The sequence below is a fragment of the Neltuma alba genome, unplaced genomic scaffold, assembly GCF_004799145.2.
Source record: "Neltuma alba isolate B1F8T4 unplaced genomic scaffold, ASM479914v2 tig00012808_pilon, whole genome shotgun sequence".
NCBI classification, from domain to species: domain Eukaryota; kingdom Viridiplantae; phylum Streptophyta; class Magnoliopsida; order Fabales; family Fabaceae; genus Neltuma; species Neltuma alba.
Window position 1 is genome coordinate 267013 of NW_021637205.1, and position 18190 is coordinate 285202.

General features: G+C 29.6%; 2 protein-coding genes across 2 annotated transcripts; one reads left to right on the forward strand and one right to left on the reverse strand.

Annotated features, from left to right (window-relative positions):
* The first annotated feature begins 1391 nt into the window (after window positions 1–1391).
* Window positions 1392–11853, forward strand: LOC114731217 (LEAF RUST 10 DISEASE-RESISTANCE LOCUS RECEPTOR-LIKE PROTEIN KINASE-like 2.1). Its single transcript, XM_028918356.1, has 4 exons — window positions 1392–2260; window positions 3423–3455; window positions 9961–9990; window positions 10610–11853. Exons 1-4 carry the CDS (start codon window positions 1399–1401, stop codon window positions 11851–11853), a joined length of 2169 nt encoding a protein of 722 aa, XP_028774189.1. The 5' UTR covers window positions 1392–1398.
* A 4033-nt stretch (window positions 11854–15886) lies between these two features.
* LOC114731218 (rust resistance kinase Lr10-like) lies at window positions 15887–17733 on the reverse strand. Its single transcript, XM_028918357.1, has 2 exons — window positions 17082–17733; window positions 15887–16974 (listed from the first exon to the last, which is right to left on the reverse strand). Exons 1-2 carry the CDS (start codon window positions 17731–17733, stop codon window positions 16013–16015), a joined length of 1614 nt encoding a protein of 537 aa, XP_028774190.1. The 3' UTR covers window positions 15887–16012.
* Between the last annotated feature and the right edge of the window lie 457 nt (window positions 17734–18190).

An 18190-nucleotide genomic window follows, 5' to 3' on the forward strand; every position in this document is an offset into this window, starting at 1 on the left:
TTATATGTGATTTTTTTATACAATATGCATATATCCATTGGGTCCATTTTTTCAATTTATTTATATATACATATGCATATATTTTACCTATATGTTTAAGATAAAAAAATTTAATAGATGTAAAAATATATTAAGAAACCCCTAAAATTTTACAATACCGCCGAATTTTATTTAATTGTATATCAGATATAAATAAATATTTTAATATATAACTAATGTATTTTGTAACATTAACTTAGTTAACATAAATGTTATAAATAAATATTTTTAATAATAACTAATATATTGCGGGGAAGCATTGTGGCCTCTTGGTGGAGCAAGATTAGGACGGAAGTTTTTTGGGCGGTTTTCAAACAGCGGAGGGATTTGGTGGTTCTTGATGGAAGAGAAGAGAGGGGCATTGTTGGAAGTGAAAATGGGAGGAAGAGAGAGACATTAAATTGACGGAGAGAGAAACTGTTAAATAGTATAAACTTTTGTCGGACCCACAGCGTTTTATTTCTCTGACCAGAGATGCCGTGTGAGCCTGAATTTATTTGAGTTGGTTTTATTTAATTGGGGAGATCACAAATGACGTGGCGCTCAGGAATCTCTCGCGGTCTATGGTCTACTTGCGATTGGAAATACCACCTGCAGCTTTTGATACTCTTCTACTTGTTAATATAGAAGTTAATTATTAAATTGATTTTAGTTTTATATATAAGATTTATTTTTTATATTTATTAATTTTTTTAAATTATCTCTATAAATACTCTTTCAACCACAATCAAGTAAAAGAAGAAAAAAAGATATTAAAAAAATAATTATAATGTATTAAGAAAAACATGTCATATTTCTCATAATTAACTAACTTACCTAACTTTCTTAATCTATGCAAATTAGTTAAATATGTATTATATTAAGAACCGGAAGAGTATAAGGATTAGAAGGTTAGATTTAGTTCTAAATATAAAATCTCAATTATTTTATCTCTCAAATTAAAAAATTTTTCTTAATAATATTCCTATTGATCATAAAGGCGTTCCAACCAAAGGGTAATGATAGTGCATATGATTAAATAGAGTAACTTGGAAAATGCAACACATATTGTTTTTATAGTTAACTAATTTAACTAATTTCTTTAATTTTTTTACATTAATTATCAACTATTATATTAAGAACTACAAGTACTATTCTTCTGACCTTAAATATAGATCTATTTTGTAGTGTATTTATATTATAAAATAAGTCTTAAATATTAAATTTCTTACTTTATCTTGAATAGTCAAACGTGGGCGCTAAAAGAAGCTCATAATTAATTATTAATGGGCCCAACATAGTTTAAAAGAGAAGGGATCGAATTGAATTGAGATGAGAAGCCACTGAATTATGAGGGTGCATTGGCTATCATTGTGGAGGATGGGGAGAGGGAAAATAGGCTTGACCGGGTTATGGGGTTTAATGTTGTTCACTTGTGTGTATCTAACACCCCAAACAATGGGTTCAAAGAATGAGAGCAAAACCTGTAATCCGTCTCATTGCGGCATCATCACAAACATCTCATATCCATTTCGTCTCCGAGGCGACCCGCCCAACTGTGGCCTCGGGCCTTACGAGTTAGCCTGTGAAAACAATGTCGCTCTGCTTCGTCTCAATCCTGCAGGGACAGCAACATACCAAGTACTGCGAATCAACTATGACAACTACACAATCCGAGTCAAAGACCCTGGCATTCGGGAGGACGATTGCTCCTCCCTCCCTCGCTATACCTTATCCCTATCTAATTTCACCTACACTTCTAATTCTTCCTTGGAATATGATAAGGATAATCCCTATGATGCCTTTCTGGGCGGTTCCCCTGCATTCCACCACGTCATTTACCTGAACTGTAGTGATCCGGTGAGGGACGCTGCGGGCTACGTGGATACGGCTCCCTGCGTGGATTGGGGAGCCAAAGGAGAAGGAGGAGGCCATGTTTATGTCGTGGCTGGCAGAGACTTAGAGGCCCAGAGGCTGAAACCTGAGTGTCGTGTGAAATCAGTGGCCGCCATTGCTTTAGATTGGAGTTCATTCCTGGACCAGAGAAGCTACTTCTACGCTGATATTCACAGAGTACTTTCCTATGGTTTCGAGATTTCGTGGTGGCGACTAGGTTGTTCTGATCTTTCTTGTAGAGTCGACTCCGAGGGGTGCTGGCTCCGCAATAACCAGGTCTATTGCGAAGTTTACGCGGAGCTGGCCAATTGCCAACCGCATGTATTACCTTTTCATCTCTTTTGTGGTAAATCATTTTGCCGTTCTCGTATATTTATCTGCTTGCTTTGTGAGAATCACAGTCAATGAAAAATGATACTCCTTGCGGTCTCATATTAAAGGGACCACCTAATCCGAAAAATTGTAACTTATGTTTTGGATGGAAGAATTTTATTTTTTTCCCCTTTGGCATGGATTTGGTCTCAAATATATGAAACAAGATAATCAATTAATTTTTTTTATATATTGATTGTAGCATTCTGTTGATACCTTCAATTAACATAGCAGTAGTGTCCGAGGAGTTTATAGTTAGGGTGAATTTGTCTTCCAGATATTTGCAATATTACTGTTATGAAAATGTTGAAAAAAATAAGGATAATGTAATAGAAGTAAGAGAGATGTACTTGGACAGAATTCTCGGTCACACAGTTTCTTGATAGAAGTAAAAGAGAGACATGTAAAGATAAGTAATGGGGAAGAATTCTCATTCACATACTCTACATCTCTCTTGCTTCTATTACACTGTCCTTATTTCCTTCGACATTTTGATAACAACTAGAAATTTTCTCCCGTGCACAGATGGAAATATTTGATCAGATTTTAAATTCTAATAAATTAGATTATTTAAGATAGTTCAAGATTTATTTCCTATAAAAGTATGATTTTTTTTAAGATAGTTCAAGATTTATTTCCTATAAAAACTATGATTTTTTTTTGGTTGTTCATTCAAATAGGATTTGAATTATTTATTTATTTTTCAATTTAAACCCCCAACTGACATACTATTTAATTATGATGCTTCCCATTTAATTCAATAGATTCAAATTCCAATTAAGATATTATTTAAATTTAAAATTATTAATTAATTTTTTTATTTGAGCTTCTAATTGAAATCCCATTTAATAATAATAATCCTCATTTAATTCAACATATCAAAATCCCAATTAGAATATTATTCAAACCTTATTAATTGAATATATTCAAATATCACAATATCATACCCGACTTGTTTTTAAGCAAATCAGATATTACGAGTTTTTAAGAATATAATATAATGGATGGATGGATGGATGATTGATTGATTGATTGATTGCTCTATTTTTTTTGTTATCTTTTTAACGTATTAATTACTCTGTATTAAGATTTTAGAATTTTGAGTTAATGCTATGTTTTATTGTTGAATCCTGCAGGAATGGCCCAATATCTCAGCAAGCGCGTAAAAGGTAATATTTTTTCTTCAATTTTTAATTCTCACAATTGAATAACAATTCGTAGCTTTGAAATACAACTCATGGGTGACATTTATTAAAAAAAAAAATCTTATACTGAAAAAGTAGACCATCGTTTGAGAACAAGTTAAAAATAATTATTTTCAATTAGTCTCTGTTCTAATATAATGAAAAAAAGTGCTTAAATAAATAGATTTGGATTGATGCGATGAAAAATTAAAATTATCAAATTTGAAATCAGAGTTACATTTATTTTTAATCTTCTTTTCAACTAAAGAGGAAAAGGGATATTGTGGTTCTTTTTATTGACATTCAGAAATTCCTTGTTAGGCGTATTGGCCAAATTAAAGATTTATTAAATGTGTAGGCCTAAATTTAAATTTTTATATTTCAGTTAAATTAATTGAGATTCTTCCATTTTTTATGGGAGAATAATAAATTTTAAACTTGTTTTTAATTGGAAGGAGTTGAGACCCAATCACAAGACTAGAATTCATTAAAAAAAGTAAAATACTTGAACCTCCCTTTTATTTTGCCTTAATTATATAAAATTTTTCTCTATTTTAAAAACATATAGTTAAATCTATACCATCAACTCGGTTAAAAATGTTTCGACAAGATGCTTTTTTTAATTAAAAATTATATTAGAAGAATTTTTATTTAGTTTTTTTTCATATTAAGTTCTTAATTTTGACTAAAATTTTTTGAAAGAATATTTTAAAGTTTATTTCTTTTCCTTAATTTTATTTTACTTGCAAATATTTGTTTAATTTTTTTTGGGATAAAACTTAAATAACTTAATTAATGTAGACCTTAAAAATTTGATTAATTCTTTAAATAAATTTATAATTAAGTAAATATGTTTATAAATGTTTGTAACAAAAATTTTGTTTGAAAATTTTAAATATTAAATTTAAATTATTTATATAATCTCTCAAACCTACATAATTTAGATTATATAATGAAAAAAAGTTCCTTTAAAATATTTTTGAGCCATGTAATAAAAATCTAAATAAATAGATTTGAATTGATGCCATGAAAAATTAAAATTATAAAATTTTATAATATAATAAAATTAATAAATTAATAAATTTTATAACATATTGGGAGGTTTGAAATATATGTATTAAAATAATTTTTGGCTGTATGAAAAAAATAGTGTTTTTTTAACAATATAAATGTTTGACATAAAAATAAATATAAATGTTTAAATAATTATTATGTGAAGGAGGGGTATTTAATCAAAATGAAAGTTTATGGATCAAATTCTTTTTGAATGATTTATGGATCAAATTTAACAGTCAACTAATAGTTGGATAGATGAAAATAAAATCTCAAATTAATGAGGAATGCTAGTATAATATATATTTTAATTTCAAGGAAGGTCGATATCTGTTTTCAAAATAAAGGAAATATTTCTATAATTTAAATAAAACAGAGGGCTAGGTTAGTGTATTTTTACCCTTAAAAAATGCTCATTCATTTTCAATGAGCTGTAATATATATGACAAATATTTATGTATTTATATAATTATTTTTGGAAAAAAATGAGGTTAAAAACTAAAATATTGGTTGTGATTAGGTTATATATAAATTTAAGTACTTTTATATATAGATAAATAGTACAATTTTTTATAGATAAATATTTTTTGTTTTATGAACAAAAATAAAAACATAAAACAAAACAAAAACAAAGGAAAAATTTAATTAAATCTAGGTGAAATTATCAAATTTGAAATCATGCTTACGCTTATTTTTAATTTTCTTTTAAACTAAAGAGAGATATTGTAGTCTTTTCAACAATATTTAGAAATCCTTTGTTAGGCCTAATTAAAGATTGAGAAAATGAGACAAAAATGATATTTAAACTTGAAAATATCAAAATAGTCACTTAAATTTGTAAAATCTCAATTCAGTCATGAGTAACTAATTTGATATTTGTAAATTTGTTGAAATAATTATATTGCTCTTTATTTTATTTATTGTTTTTTAAAAAACCAAATGCCCCCATGGCCGGCCAGTCACTATAGCTTCGATACCGGTGGTGGTTGCCGGAGCTCAAGTGGCCGTAGTTACCAGCGCTTACCTGAGCTCTGGCACTACCTGAGTTCCGTCAACCAACAACAATTTTTTTGAAAATTTTTACAACTTCATTAAAATAGTTAACAAATTTTGTAATGTTATTAACAAGTTCAGTATAGCAGTTAACAACAGGTTTTTCAGGAAATTCAAAAAGTACTATTCCGGTCCTAAATATAAGATCTATTTTGTATTGATACAAAATATATCTTATATTTAGGACCGAAGTAGTCACATTTTTATAACTTTAGTAATGCCATTAACAAGTTTCGTAACTCTATTAACAATTATAGTATAGCGTTTAATAACAAGTTTTTTAAAAATTCAAAAAAATGGTATTTTTACAACTTTAATAACTACTTTTTTTGAAAATTTTTATAACTTTAGTAAATCGGTTAACAAGTTTTGTAACGCTACTAACAAGTTCAGTATAGCAGTTAACAACAGATTTTTTAGAAAATTCAAAAATTAATACCATTAACAAGTTCCATGACTCTATTAACAAGTTTGGTATAGCATTTAACAACATGTTTTTTGAAAAATTCAAAAAGTGACTTTTTTTTAACTCTAGTAATATAGTTAATAAGTCATGTAACGATATTAACAACTCTCATAACCATATATAATGACTGCCTAACAAGTGAAAAAATTTTGTTGTACAACTTTTATAAGAAGCTAATATAAAAAACATCAACATTTTATGAGAGTTGTTAATATTATTATATGACTTGTTAACCGTATTACTAAAGTTGTAAAAATGTTACTTTTTGAATTTTTTAAAAAAACCCGTTGTTAAATATTATGCCGAACTTATTAATAGACTTACGGAATTTGTTAACGGTATTACTGAAGTTATAAAAATACTACCTTTTAAATTTCTTAAAAAACTTGTTATTAACCACTATATTGAACTTATTAATAGCAATACAAAACTATTTAATTGTTTTACTGAAATTGTAAAAATTTTCAAAAAAAGTAGTTACTAAAATTGTAAAAATGTCATTTTTTAAAATTTTTCAGAAAACCTGTTATTAAATGTTATACTATAATTGTTAATAGAGTTACGGAACTTATTAACAGTATTACTGAAATTGTAAAAATGGTATTTTTATAATTTTTTTGAAAAGCTGTTGTTAATTGCTACACTAAACTTGTTAATAGCGTTACAAAACTTGTTAACCGTTTTACTGAATTTGTAAAAATTTTCAAAAAAATGGTTATCGGCTACCGGAGCTCTAGCGACGGCGGCCACCTGAGCTCTAAGAGCAACTATTGGCACCAGAGCTCCGGCGACCGGCCGGCCAGTGGCGGTATTTGGTTTTTTAAAAAACAATAAATAAAATAAAGGGTAATATGGTTATTTCAGCAAATTTACAAATGTCAAATTAATTACTTAGGACTAAATTGGGATTTTGTAAATTCAAGTGACTATTTGGTATTTTCAAGTTTAAGTGTTATTTTTGTGTTATTTTTCCTTAAAGATTTATTGGCCTAATTAAAGATTTATTAAAAGTATATGTTTGAATTTGAATTTTTATATGTCAGCTGGATTTAATTGATTTTTTTTAGCCTTTTTTAAGGGACTTAATTTTAAGCCGTTTAGGACAAAAAGTTTTAATTTTCTTTTGTAAAATAAGATAACAAATTTTAGATAGTTTTTGCCAGAAAATATTTACATATTCGTACAATTCGTCCACACGTATTGAATTTTCATTTCTTTTTTCGCTTCGACTTTTTCAATTGTGCTGTTGATCTGATAAAGTTACGCCAACAGATTTTTAGTATGATGAATAATGGGGTGATTAAGAGTTGTGTAATATTACCTTCAATTTTAATTATAAGATCTCATTTGTAATTTGTAAACAAAGTTTTATAAATAGGACAGGAAATAGTTCTATGACTTAAGCATTTATATTAATTTTTAAGAAATTATTTTATTCGGGAATGAACTGACAGAAAAAAAGAGCCATTTTTGGCCGTGTTATGAGGAATAAAATTAGATAATCTAGATTTAATTTTAGTTCATTATTACAAAATATTTAACCTGAACCGCCGTAACGGTATTGACTTTTGCAAAATTCTCCTTTCCAGCTTTTCTTCTTGGGATTGTTGCAGGTAATGTCTCGAACTCACAGTATACATACGATACTTGTTCACGTTCTATTGGCTTACTGTTATTTAGAATTTATTTTGTCTATTCATGACCCTTTCTGTCAATTTAGGATCTATTTAAAATCACGTTAAAAAATATTTATAAATATATTTTTTTAAATTGAAACAAAATTTTATATTCATATTTATCTTGAATTTTAAAAATTATGATTAAAATTATTTATAAATCATTCTAAATGGGTTTTTAGTTGTTTTTAAATTTTCATGTCACACTAACTTTGTCTCATCAGTCCCTATGATTTTATAACTAGCGACACCTTTGGTAGCTTACTAAGTTTTTGTTAGCTTGCAAGTGTATGTTTAAAGATGTTTGAAATAAATAGGAAAAAAGAAATCATTTTACTGTAGTTATACTTTTCATGAATTTTTAATTTTACATCTATATTTTTTTCCTTTTAAACACTTTAATTTTATTCTATTAGCACTGTTAGCTTCTGTAACTTTATTCTATTAGTACTGTTAGCTTGTATGTGAAAACTAATTATGCTAATCGAGTAAAATTATAGTATTTATTCAGAAAAGAAAAACGCATATATATCAAATTAAAAATTGAGCAAAATTATAAATACCTATAAAATGGTTTTTCCAAATAAATAAGTAAAAAAAGTTCATTAGATACAAAATTGATTATTTTAGGAGGTTTCAAACACTAAATAAAGCGTGGAGTTTCGAAGCACTGGAAGTTTTCTAGTGGGTTTTGCTTTATGCCTCGCCTTTTTATTACTTATTGTAATGCTCATTTTTCTAAATTTTTTATAATTATTTTTTATATAAAGTAAAAGATATTATGGTAGCATAATATAGTAGTTACCAAATGATGCAACTTTAATATTTTTTACGATTTTTTAAAAAACCCAAAAATTATGTAGTTTTAATTTATTTTTTAAAAAATTGTTAAAGAAAAATTAAAGATGTTGGGGCATTAGAGGGGTAGGCTTTTTAACCTATATATTATAAACAGTAAATAAAAATACTCAAATAGACAAATACTATGTTTTAAAAAATATTTATCAAGATGTTCCATTTAAAGCCATTCATGTCTGGAACAGCTTCAAATTTATACAAAACTCTTTCTAGGAAAGAACGACTTCTATCTCATTGCTGATGTGGTATTATTCTTTTTAAATTGTAAATAAAATCGTTCCCATCGAGACGGCCTTTTCACTGCTTTAATTTGTATTCTCTTTTGTGTGCCTGCCATTGGTGGAAGGGTAAATAACAATTGGGCCTGCACAATTTCAATTTTTTTTATTACTCAGAATATCCTCCTACCCAAATAGTAAGAGACTAATTTTAAGGAATACTGTCAGGCACCATAGTAGGAATCCTTTCCAACATTATTTTTTTTCATATATATCGCCTCAAAAATCGAACCCAAAACATAATGTTTAAAGTGTCCAAGTCCTTTTTATTTAGACTAACACTTGTTGGTGCACAATTTCTAAGCACAAGCAGCTAAGCAGCTTGTTCTCTCTCCCTAATGAAAGTTAGTTTAGTTAATAAAGAATCAGCTCATAATTTAACTCATCTAAATTTTTTGTATTAAAAAAAATAACTTGTTCTTCCTCTCTCACGGTACGTCTCTAGTTCATTTTCCAATCAACCTTTATTTTAAATTAGTTAAATAATACTCATCTGGTTAAAAATATAAGCATCAAATTTTTTAAAGGGACTTAGGCTTTTTAATAATTTTCAAATGTATGCAATCATGGTGAGAGTATGATTAAAATAAAAAATATTTTAGAAAAATTAATACCTGTTTTTTAAAAAATAATTAATTTAACTATTTTTAATAGTTATAAATTAATTATTTAATTCTTATATTTAAAATTTGGTGGAGTTGTTTTAATATTGGCCCGTGTAAATACCAATTCCAGTTGGAGTGAGTGGCATGAATTCTAGTTGCCTAAGCAAATGATTTGGATCGGGTTTGAATTTCATACACACACATATTGTCCTTATAGTAGCCCGGGAAGATAATCTCAGTAGGCAGAGCTTACCTCTTATGCTAGAAGAAAATATTATGCAGGCTTTGTGTAATTGCACAAAATTTAAAAATAAGTTGCATTACTTATGTTGACTTAATTTTTCTGGGAGATTTTTTTTAGCGGAGAAAAATAATTATGTAGGCTTGGATGATTGCACAAAATTTAAAAATAGTTGTTTTTTTTTTTTTGGGGGGGGGGGTCCGAACATGTCCCTGCCGTGGTGTTTGTTACAGCTGACGTCTGTGAACATTTTCTTGCAGGTTTGTCATCTTCGAAGCGTATTAATCAGTGTAAGATCGTAAACTATCATATATGCACATGCACAGTTATAGGGCATTTGAAATGTTACTTTTGATTTATAAAATATAATTTTTATAGTTAAATTGAGAAGTATGTATTCGTTAAGAGATACCTATTTTGAGATATTTTTAATGTTTTATTCCTCAATTCATTGGTTATATTGTGAAAATAAGTGCATTATAACCATACATGCGTGTTATTAAACTTTTTCCTGAAAAATAAACTTTATAAATATGCATAGTTACTTGACCGGAAAAAAATAACGCGTGTTAAGTGCATTTTAAGTTCATAGGTTGAGTAGGTTAATATGTACGTGTGTAAGTGTGTTTTATTAAAAATTAAATTACGCCAGCTACCATATTTTAATCATAAACAGAAATTATGCGTAGTTATTGCCAAAATTTTTTTTTTCCATAAACTATATTGTCAGCATGCTTCTAATATAAGTTGTATTATTTATAACTTTCATATGAAAAATGTGGCTCTATATGATTGGAAATATATATTGACTTTGATTTGAGAAACAATTTTCTTTTGAGCGACTTTGCTCATCATATTTTTGGACAAACAATTTTATGACCTTTAATTTGTGGAAATATAAACGTGCAGTTGCAAAGGAATATTTAAGGCAAAAGAGTCTTGACTCCAAGCCTGGTGATAAAGTTGATGGACATTTCATTTCATTCACCTTAGGAAAAATCACAGCATATGTTACGCCAGCAATTATTCTAAGATTTCTGGTTGGTATAGTATTTCTGTTCATCTTGCTGATTTACACATATCGGAGAAGACACTTGTCAGGCTATGGAAGCATTGAAGATTTCATACAACTTCATAACCTTCATCCAATAAGGTACTCCTACAAGCAACTGAAGACTATGACAAAAGGTTTCAAGACTAAGTTAGGTGAAGGAGGCTTTGGCACTGTCTACAAAGGGAAGCTAAGGAGTGGACCTGATGTCGCAATTAAAATGTTGGGTAATAAATCCAAAGCTTCTTGTCAAGACTTCATCAATGAGGTGGCAACTGTCGGAAGGATACGCCATTTCAATGTGGTACGTCTTGTTGGCTTTTGTGTGGAAGGAACTAAACGTGCTCTTATCTATGAATTCATGTCCAATGGATCTTTGGATAAACATATATTTTTCCAAGAAGGAAGTGTCTCCTTAAGTTATCGCAAAATCTATGAGATATCTTTAGGAGTGACTCGTGGCATTGCTTATCTTCATCATGGCTGTGACATGCAAATATTGCATTTTGATATCAAGCCTCATAATATTCTTCTTGATGACAATTTGACCCCAAAAATTTCAGATTTTGGACTGGCAAAATTATATGTTATTGATGATAGCATTCCCACTTTGACTGCAGCAAGAGGGACAATAGGATACATAGCTCCTGAATTATTCTATAAGAATATTGGAAGAGTATCTCATAAATCTGATGTTTACAGTTTTGGAATGCTTTTAATGGAAATGGCAAGCCAGAGAAGAAACTTGAATCCACATGCAGAGCATTCAAGCCAATTATATTTTCCATCATGGATTTATGACCAATTTGATGAAGAGAAAGATATAGAAATAATGGATGATATGACAGAAGAGGAAAAGGCTTTGGCAAAGAAAATGTTCATAGTAGCATTATGGTGCATTCAGTTTAATCCTGCCGATCGCCCTTCAATGAACAAAGTCATAGAGATGTTGGAAGTAGATGATGTTTCAAGTCTTGAAATGCCTCCAAAACCTTCTTTGTATCCTGCAAATGATAGACCCAACTGTGACGAAACATCATCTTTATCCTTCACGTGTTCTCATTCCAATCTATGTGAGGATGCAAGCGACATGCAGGAATAATACTCTGCATTTATAACATATTAATTTGTACTTTATGACAATACTTAGTTGTTGTCCTGATTTGGGTTTTGCTCTTATAATTTAAATCTTATTTTTACTTTTAATAATGATGTAATGATGTGTACAATGATTGTTAATTTCTTTTGTGAACTCATTTTATTAATAACATATTGAAAGTGACTTATGAATAGGATCAGAGAGTAATAAATATGGTATACATTGTGTTGAATGTGCCACTACAGAACAGAAATCCACTTCCTTTTTCCAACACAAAGACTTCGGTTTATTCCAAAAAAGGATTCAAGGCAACATTCTTCTTTAAAAGAATTAGATTGTAGATGTTTATGCTTTGCACAGATAATTCGAAATGAGTTCTATTGTTCACTAAGTTATAAATAGTTTAGTGTCCTATAAAGTTTGTATTATATGTATAGGTATATAAATAGCACATATACAAACTTGGGTAACTACTACATATCATTCAATAAAAAAGTGTATTTAATTTATTATGTTATTATAAGAAATTATGATATGAACCCACACGAAGATTTTGTCATATTACACAATATCAGTCAGGTGGAGGAGAGATAAAAAAGAAAAGAGATCCAGATTGAATAGGCTAAAGCAATTTAAACCTTCCTCACATTATCTCACATATGCTCAGAGATAGATCTCCAGTCTCCAGATATGACTTCTCTTCATTCATAAGATTCTAATTCTCATCCTTACTTAAAAAGATAACCGAGTTCTTTACTATTACGTTGACAACGTGAAAAAGACCTTTTAAGTGTATCTCTTTTACTTGTTTTTAATAAAATTACTTTTTTGGCCCCAAAAAAAGCTTTTTAATAATTAAAAAAATAGTTAACGGCCACTTCAGTCCATTATCGATATAGGAGGCCCAATGATACACCTTCTAGGCCCAAGAGGATGAAATTTGAGCTTGAGACCCTGCTTGCATATGGTCATATGGAGAAACAACCCCAAAATTTCAAATTATTAAAAATATCAAAAGTTCCAAACTAACTTTTTTTTTTTTTCATGTGCCAGATACCAGATTGGCTTGCTAACTCAGCATGAGTAGCATTAGCAAGTGAATCAATCTCCTTTATGTTTAACTGATTATTGATTTAATAAATTCCCAAATATTTTGAATTCCTCTCTTTTCTTCAGGTCTCTTTCATATTCTCCGCTCCCTTTTCCTTTTCATATCATTATCATTTAGGCCAAACCACCATCTATCAAATATTAGAACGTTATTCACAGAAGTTAGGTCTAATAAAAGAGGTTAGCATTCCATAACATAATAAATCAAAATTTGAATTCTCATTGAAAGATGTACCCATATTTAATATCTAATAGTGTCTTAGACAGAATTTATAATAAGAGGATATTTGTGTATAGTTAAAAGAAATCTATTAAATCGTTTTCTCCCTTCACAATTATTTTTAAGTGGCCCTGTTCCATCTATAATGCGATTATAAATATATATATATATATATATATATATATATCATAGGGAATCTGGTGAGAGGGAAATTACAATATTTGTCATGGCAGTTTCTTTCAGGCACAAATTTAAAACTCTGCAAGTGATTCTTATGATCACCTTTTTTTTGGGGAAAAAAATTATTCAAAAGGAAACTACAGTGAATAAAGGATTATCTCTGCGAAGCTCATCCAAGATAAGCTCAACATTTTATATATATATATATATATATATTATCTTTAGATTCCAAACTCTTTTTACACACACATATATAAATATGAGAAGCACGGATGTGAAAAGGATTGCTATCTATTTAAATTGAGATTGCTATCAACATGGGATTATTTTATATGATGTTTGGTAGCACCGTTTATACATGGCATGCACTAATTAAAAACAATATATGAAAGAATCAATATAATAACCAATACTAATATAGGTCAAAGTTATACCTAAACACTATCACTTTCAAATATAAAAAATTGGCTAGTGTTCTATAATGTAAGCACTAACTTATAACTCCAATAAAATAAACTATATAACGTATATGGATTCAAATAAAAAATGCATAGTAATGCACTAATTTTGACAACCTTTGACAAAATGGATCTGTTTTCTAATAATGAACACGGGGGGAAAAAATATGCCTTAGAATTTTTATGTTCATTATTCTTTGACCTAATAGCACGTATGTGATAGCATATTACACTTATTTTAATAAGAAACAAATTCTTTTGGGAAAATCCCAATTAAATCCATCTGAATTAATGTAATTCTAATTAAGGCTTATACTTTTAACAAATTCCTAATTAAGGCAAGTGGCCTAATTAGGGATTTTCAAATGTTGCTAAAAGACTAAAATGCCTCTTTGTAATCAAAAAGGAAAATTGAATGTAGGTGTAAGTCTAATTTTAGTTTTAATTATTCTAGTATATTTACTAATGAGGACGTGGTCTTTTTTAGACTTTATATTAAAATTGTGTTTTGTACTTATGAACGTTATATCAACTCTAGAATTTATAGCCTTTTAGTTATTTTTTATATAATAAAAATTTGATATTGAATAAATTTTGGAGACCGAAAAATTGAAGATGAATTGATGAGTCTCAATGTAATTTGTGAAACAATAAAATTAATTTTGATAGATATTCAAGAATTTTGTGAATCTTTTATTTGATTTTTTCTCGCACAAAAAAAAATCTTTGATCCTGTTAATCTTTAACATTTGAAATCGTAAAATTTTTATTAGTTCCCATATTTTTGTAATTCTATAGATATCTAGAAATTATGCATTTTTTTATCTTGACTTTTCAATTATTTTTTATTGGCCATAATCGTGATTTTTCTTTTTCTTTTTTTGTATGATAATGTTTTTGGCCAAATTTTCATATGATAATATTTAAAGAAAAAAACATGCTAGTTAAATTCAATTAAAAGAATTAAAACTAAAATTGGGCTTTTTAATTATGAAGGGTATTTTGGTCTTTTAGCAACATTTAAAAATCTCCAATTAGGCCTCTTGGCCTAATTAAGAATTTGTTAAAAATATAGACTTAAATTAGGATTTTGCTATTTCAAATGGATTTAATTAGAATTTTCCCAATTCTTTTTATGACTTTTAAAACATAGGTCCATTATTGAATCTCTACATGGGTAAATGCAAAACTCAGTATAATCCTCAATATGTCGACTATTAATTTTTTATGCTTAAAAATAATTAAATATTAACATTCCTAATGAATTGTCCAGAAATAATGTAAAATTAAATTACCGCAATTATATTAAAACTGTCTGGCCAAAATAAATTAAATTACGATTGAGACTATTGTGAGATCTCTTGATCTTGATCACCACATATGATACCATCCTTACATGCAACTTGGAAATGACCATTGTTGCTTGCTGTCATTTCTCATTTATAGAGAGGCTAGTCCTGCACACTGGATAAGTTTAAGGAAGTTGCTGGTAAAAAAAAAAAAAAAAGGTTTAAGTACGTGTTTGGTATTAAATTTTTTTTTTTGGTGTTTTATGATAAATTTTTCATATATTTATCTCGCACAACATATCAAATTATTTTTTTCATTCTTTTTATATATTGAAAATATAACAAAAAAATTAGAATCCATTTCTTTATTTATAAACTGTCTTATAAAAAAGGGGAGTTTGTATTTCACTATCTGATATACAGATTATCCACATTATACTATACAAAAAGGAGCAATTTTATTATTAACGCTTACAAATATATTCCACAAACATTATAGAATGAGACCAATTCTTATTAACAAATCTTTACTGGCAAGTTCTCATTTAATTTTTTTTTTCATTAAGAATTTCTAACCCAAGGCCGTACTCCCAAATCTACAAAGATAATGCGAAATATAAAAGGCTACAACGCTAAAATGAAAAAAAAAAAAATTGCATTTGCACTTGCATGCATGATAAACAAAGTTTATTTGCATCACCAACACAACACTATCATAAACTCTGACAAAATATTTTCCAATAGAAATACAAATTACATGAGGATGCTTCTCATTCTAATTCATGAATAATTTCCAATCCCAAATTCAAATGTCTTGCTGGAATGTTGATCCTTGTATTAATAGAATTTCTGGAGTCAAATTGAATTGGGGGCACTTTTAATTCATCACCTTCTCCTTCTAACATCTATATCAATGTTTTCATGGATGGACGACTGATCGGATGCCATTGGATGCACCGAAGTCCCACAATTGCTAGTTTCCTAGCAATTTTATTGTCATCTTCATCTTCAATGTGAATATTTGTGTCTCCCCCTTCAATCAAATTATGGATCCACTTTGGATATAAAATTTGGAAAGCTTCTTCACTTGTGTGAGTATTTTTCCTTCCTCCAACTATTTCTAACAATAACATCCCATAACCATAGACATCTGATTTATATGAAACATTTCCAAAGTTTTTAGAGAAAACCTCAGGTGCAATATAGCCTAAAGTTCCTCTAGCTGCTGTTATCGACACAGCAGTTTGATTTTTGGAACACAATTTTGCTAGACCAGAATCAGAAATTTTGGGAGTAAAGTTATGATCTAATAACACATTACCAGGATTGATGTCGAAATGAAGAATTTGATAATCACAATCATGGTGGAGATATTCAATCCCTTTGGCTACGCCCAGAGCTATTTGTTGCAACTTCAACCATCCAAGAAAATTTTCCTTGTTGTCTGGGGAAGATATGAACTTTTGGAGGGAACCATTTGGAAAAAAGTCATAAATAAGAGCACTGTGAAAACCATCAGCACAAAAGCCAAGCAAACGAACAACATTGATGTGATGAATTTTACCCATAGTCCCTACTTCATTAATGAAGTCCTTCCCATTGTCATCAGAGTTATTCAGTAACTTCACAGCTACTATAATCTGATTGGATAGCTTACCTTTGAACACTGATCCATGAGCTCCTTCGCCTATTTTATCCTTGAAATTGTTTGTAATTCTTTTGAGATCAGCATAGGAAAATCTTGTAGGCTTGAGAGCTTCGTAATCCTTCAAAAACTTTTCAAGCGTTGCATGATCATCTCCTTTCGTTTTGAAGTAGCGATCTATTAGTAGAAGGAACACAATGCACAAAACTGACGCAATTGAACCTGTGTAGTTACCGAGCACATTAATCTAACATTTAATTTCAATCCAAGGAACATTCAAAAACCAAATGGTGAAAAAATGAAGGTGAAGCAAAGTGAACTATCTTTACCTGAAGCTGGTAAAACAAATTTGAATAATATTGTCTTGTTGTTATCGACATCACATTTGGGGTGGGGCCATCTAAAGTTAAAATTGTTGAACAGAAAATCATCTTGGTCTAATGGCGAATCTAAGTGCAACATCTTGGTGCAAGAGGTCACGTCCCTCTCAAGGATACCTTCGGTGGAGCCAACAACATAAATGGGACAAACACGCAAATTTGCTTGGAACGAGTAATCGTCGTTTTTCAAGTATTCCGACCCAATCGAGGAACAATCGAAAAATGTAACACCGAAACTTTTGTTGGATGATGCCGACCTAACTGTTTCAAATTGGAAAGGATAAATGGATGAACGATGAAGTCGTAGAAAGAGTTTAGGAAGACAACCTTCAACATCACATAATTTTAAGATGCGGGACTCATAGTGTTTTTCTAAGACGGCGAGTCTAACTCCTTGAAGAGCCAGTACTCCGGGGAACTCAACCATCTCCACATTGTTAGTTGTAGTAGAACAGGGATTACTATCAAGTGTGGCCTGTACTAGACGGAACGGAACACTTTCATCGTCAGGGACACACTGGTTCTGAGCATTCCCCAGATTCATAAGCAGCACCAACACCTGCATTATCACCAACCACAAAGCTCTCTGACAGCAAACCATTGCGACCGAAGCTTTTCTTTTAATCGAACTTAAAATTCAAATTCCCACATATAAGTATAACTAACATGGCATCACATGAAGAAGAAATAGAGCAGGGGAAGGGGGATGCTGCCCAGAAACATCATTACTGAGCAGGACAAAAATTTCAGGTCAATTTTGAATTAAAAAACAACCATGTGGCTCTGGAATTTCTTTGTGTTTTCAAAAAGGAAAGAAAAGGCAACGGTGAGCTTGAGGGGTCTTAGCTAAAGCGTATAATTTTTTAGTGGGCTAAAGCATTGCCATTTCTTCCTTTGGGAGCTGTGATTGAAAATAAAAAATTTTCCACTTTATCACGCGTAGTCAAACATAGTGGGCAAGAAACTCATAATTGATTAATGGGCTGCAATGCAGTTTAAAAAAGAATGGATTTCATTGACTTGAGATGAGAAGCCATTGAATTAGGAGGGTGAATTGG

Coding starts and splice junctions, on each gene's coding strand:
- LOC114731217 (XM_028918356.1), top strand. CDS start 1,399: ATGGGGAGAGGGAAAATAGGCTTGACCGGGTTATGGGGTTTAATGTTG. Junction 2,261..3,422: donor ACCTTTTCATCTCTTTTGTG/GTAAATCATTTT, acceptor TGAATCCTGCAG/GAATGGCCCAATATCTCAGC. Junction 9,991..10,609: donor TTCGAAGCGTATTAATCAGT/GTAAGATCGTAA, acceptor ATAAACGTGCAG/TTGCAAAGGAATATTTAAGG.
- LOC114731218 (XM_028918357.1), bottom strand. CDS start 17,733: ATGGTTTGCTGTCAGAGAGCTTTGTGGTTGGTGATAATGCAGGTGTTG. Junction 16,975..17,081: donor ATTTGTTTTACCAGCTTCAG/GTAAAGATAGTT, acceptor GTAACTACACAG/GTTCAATTGCGTCAGTTTTG.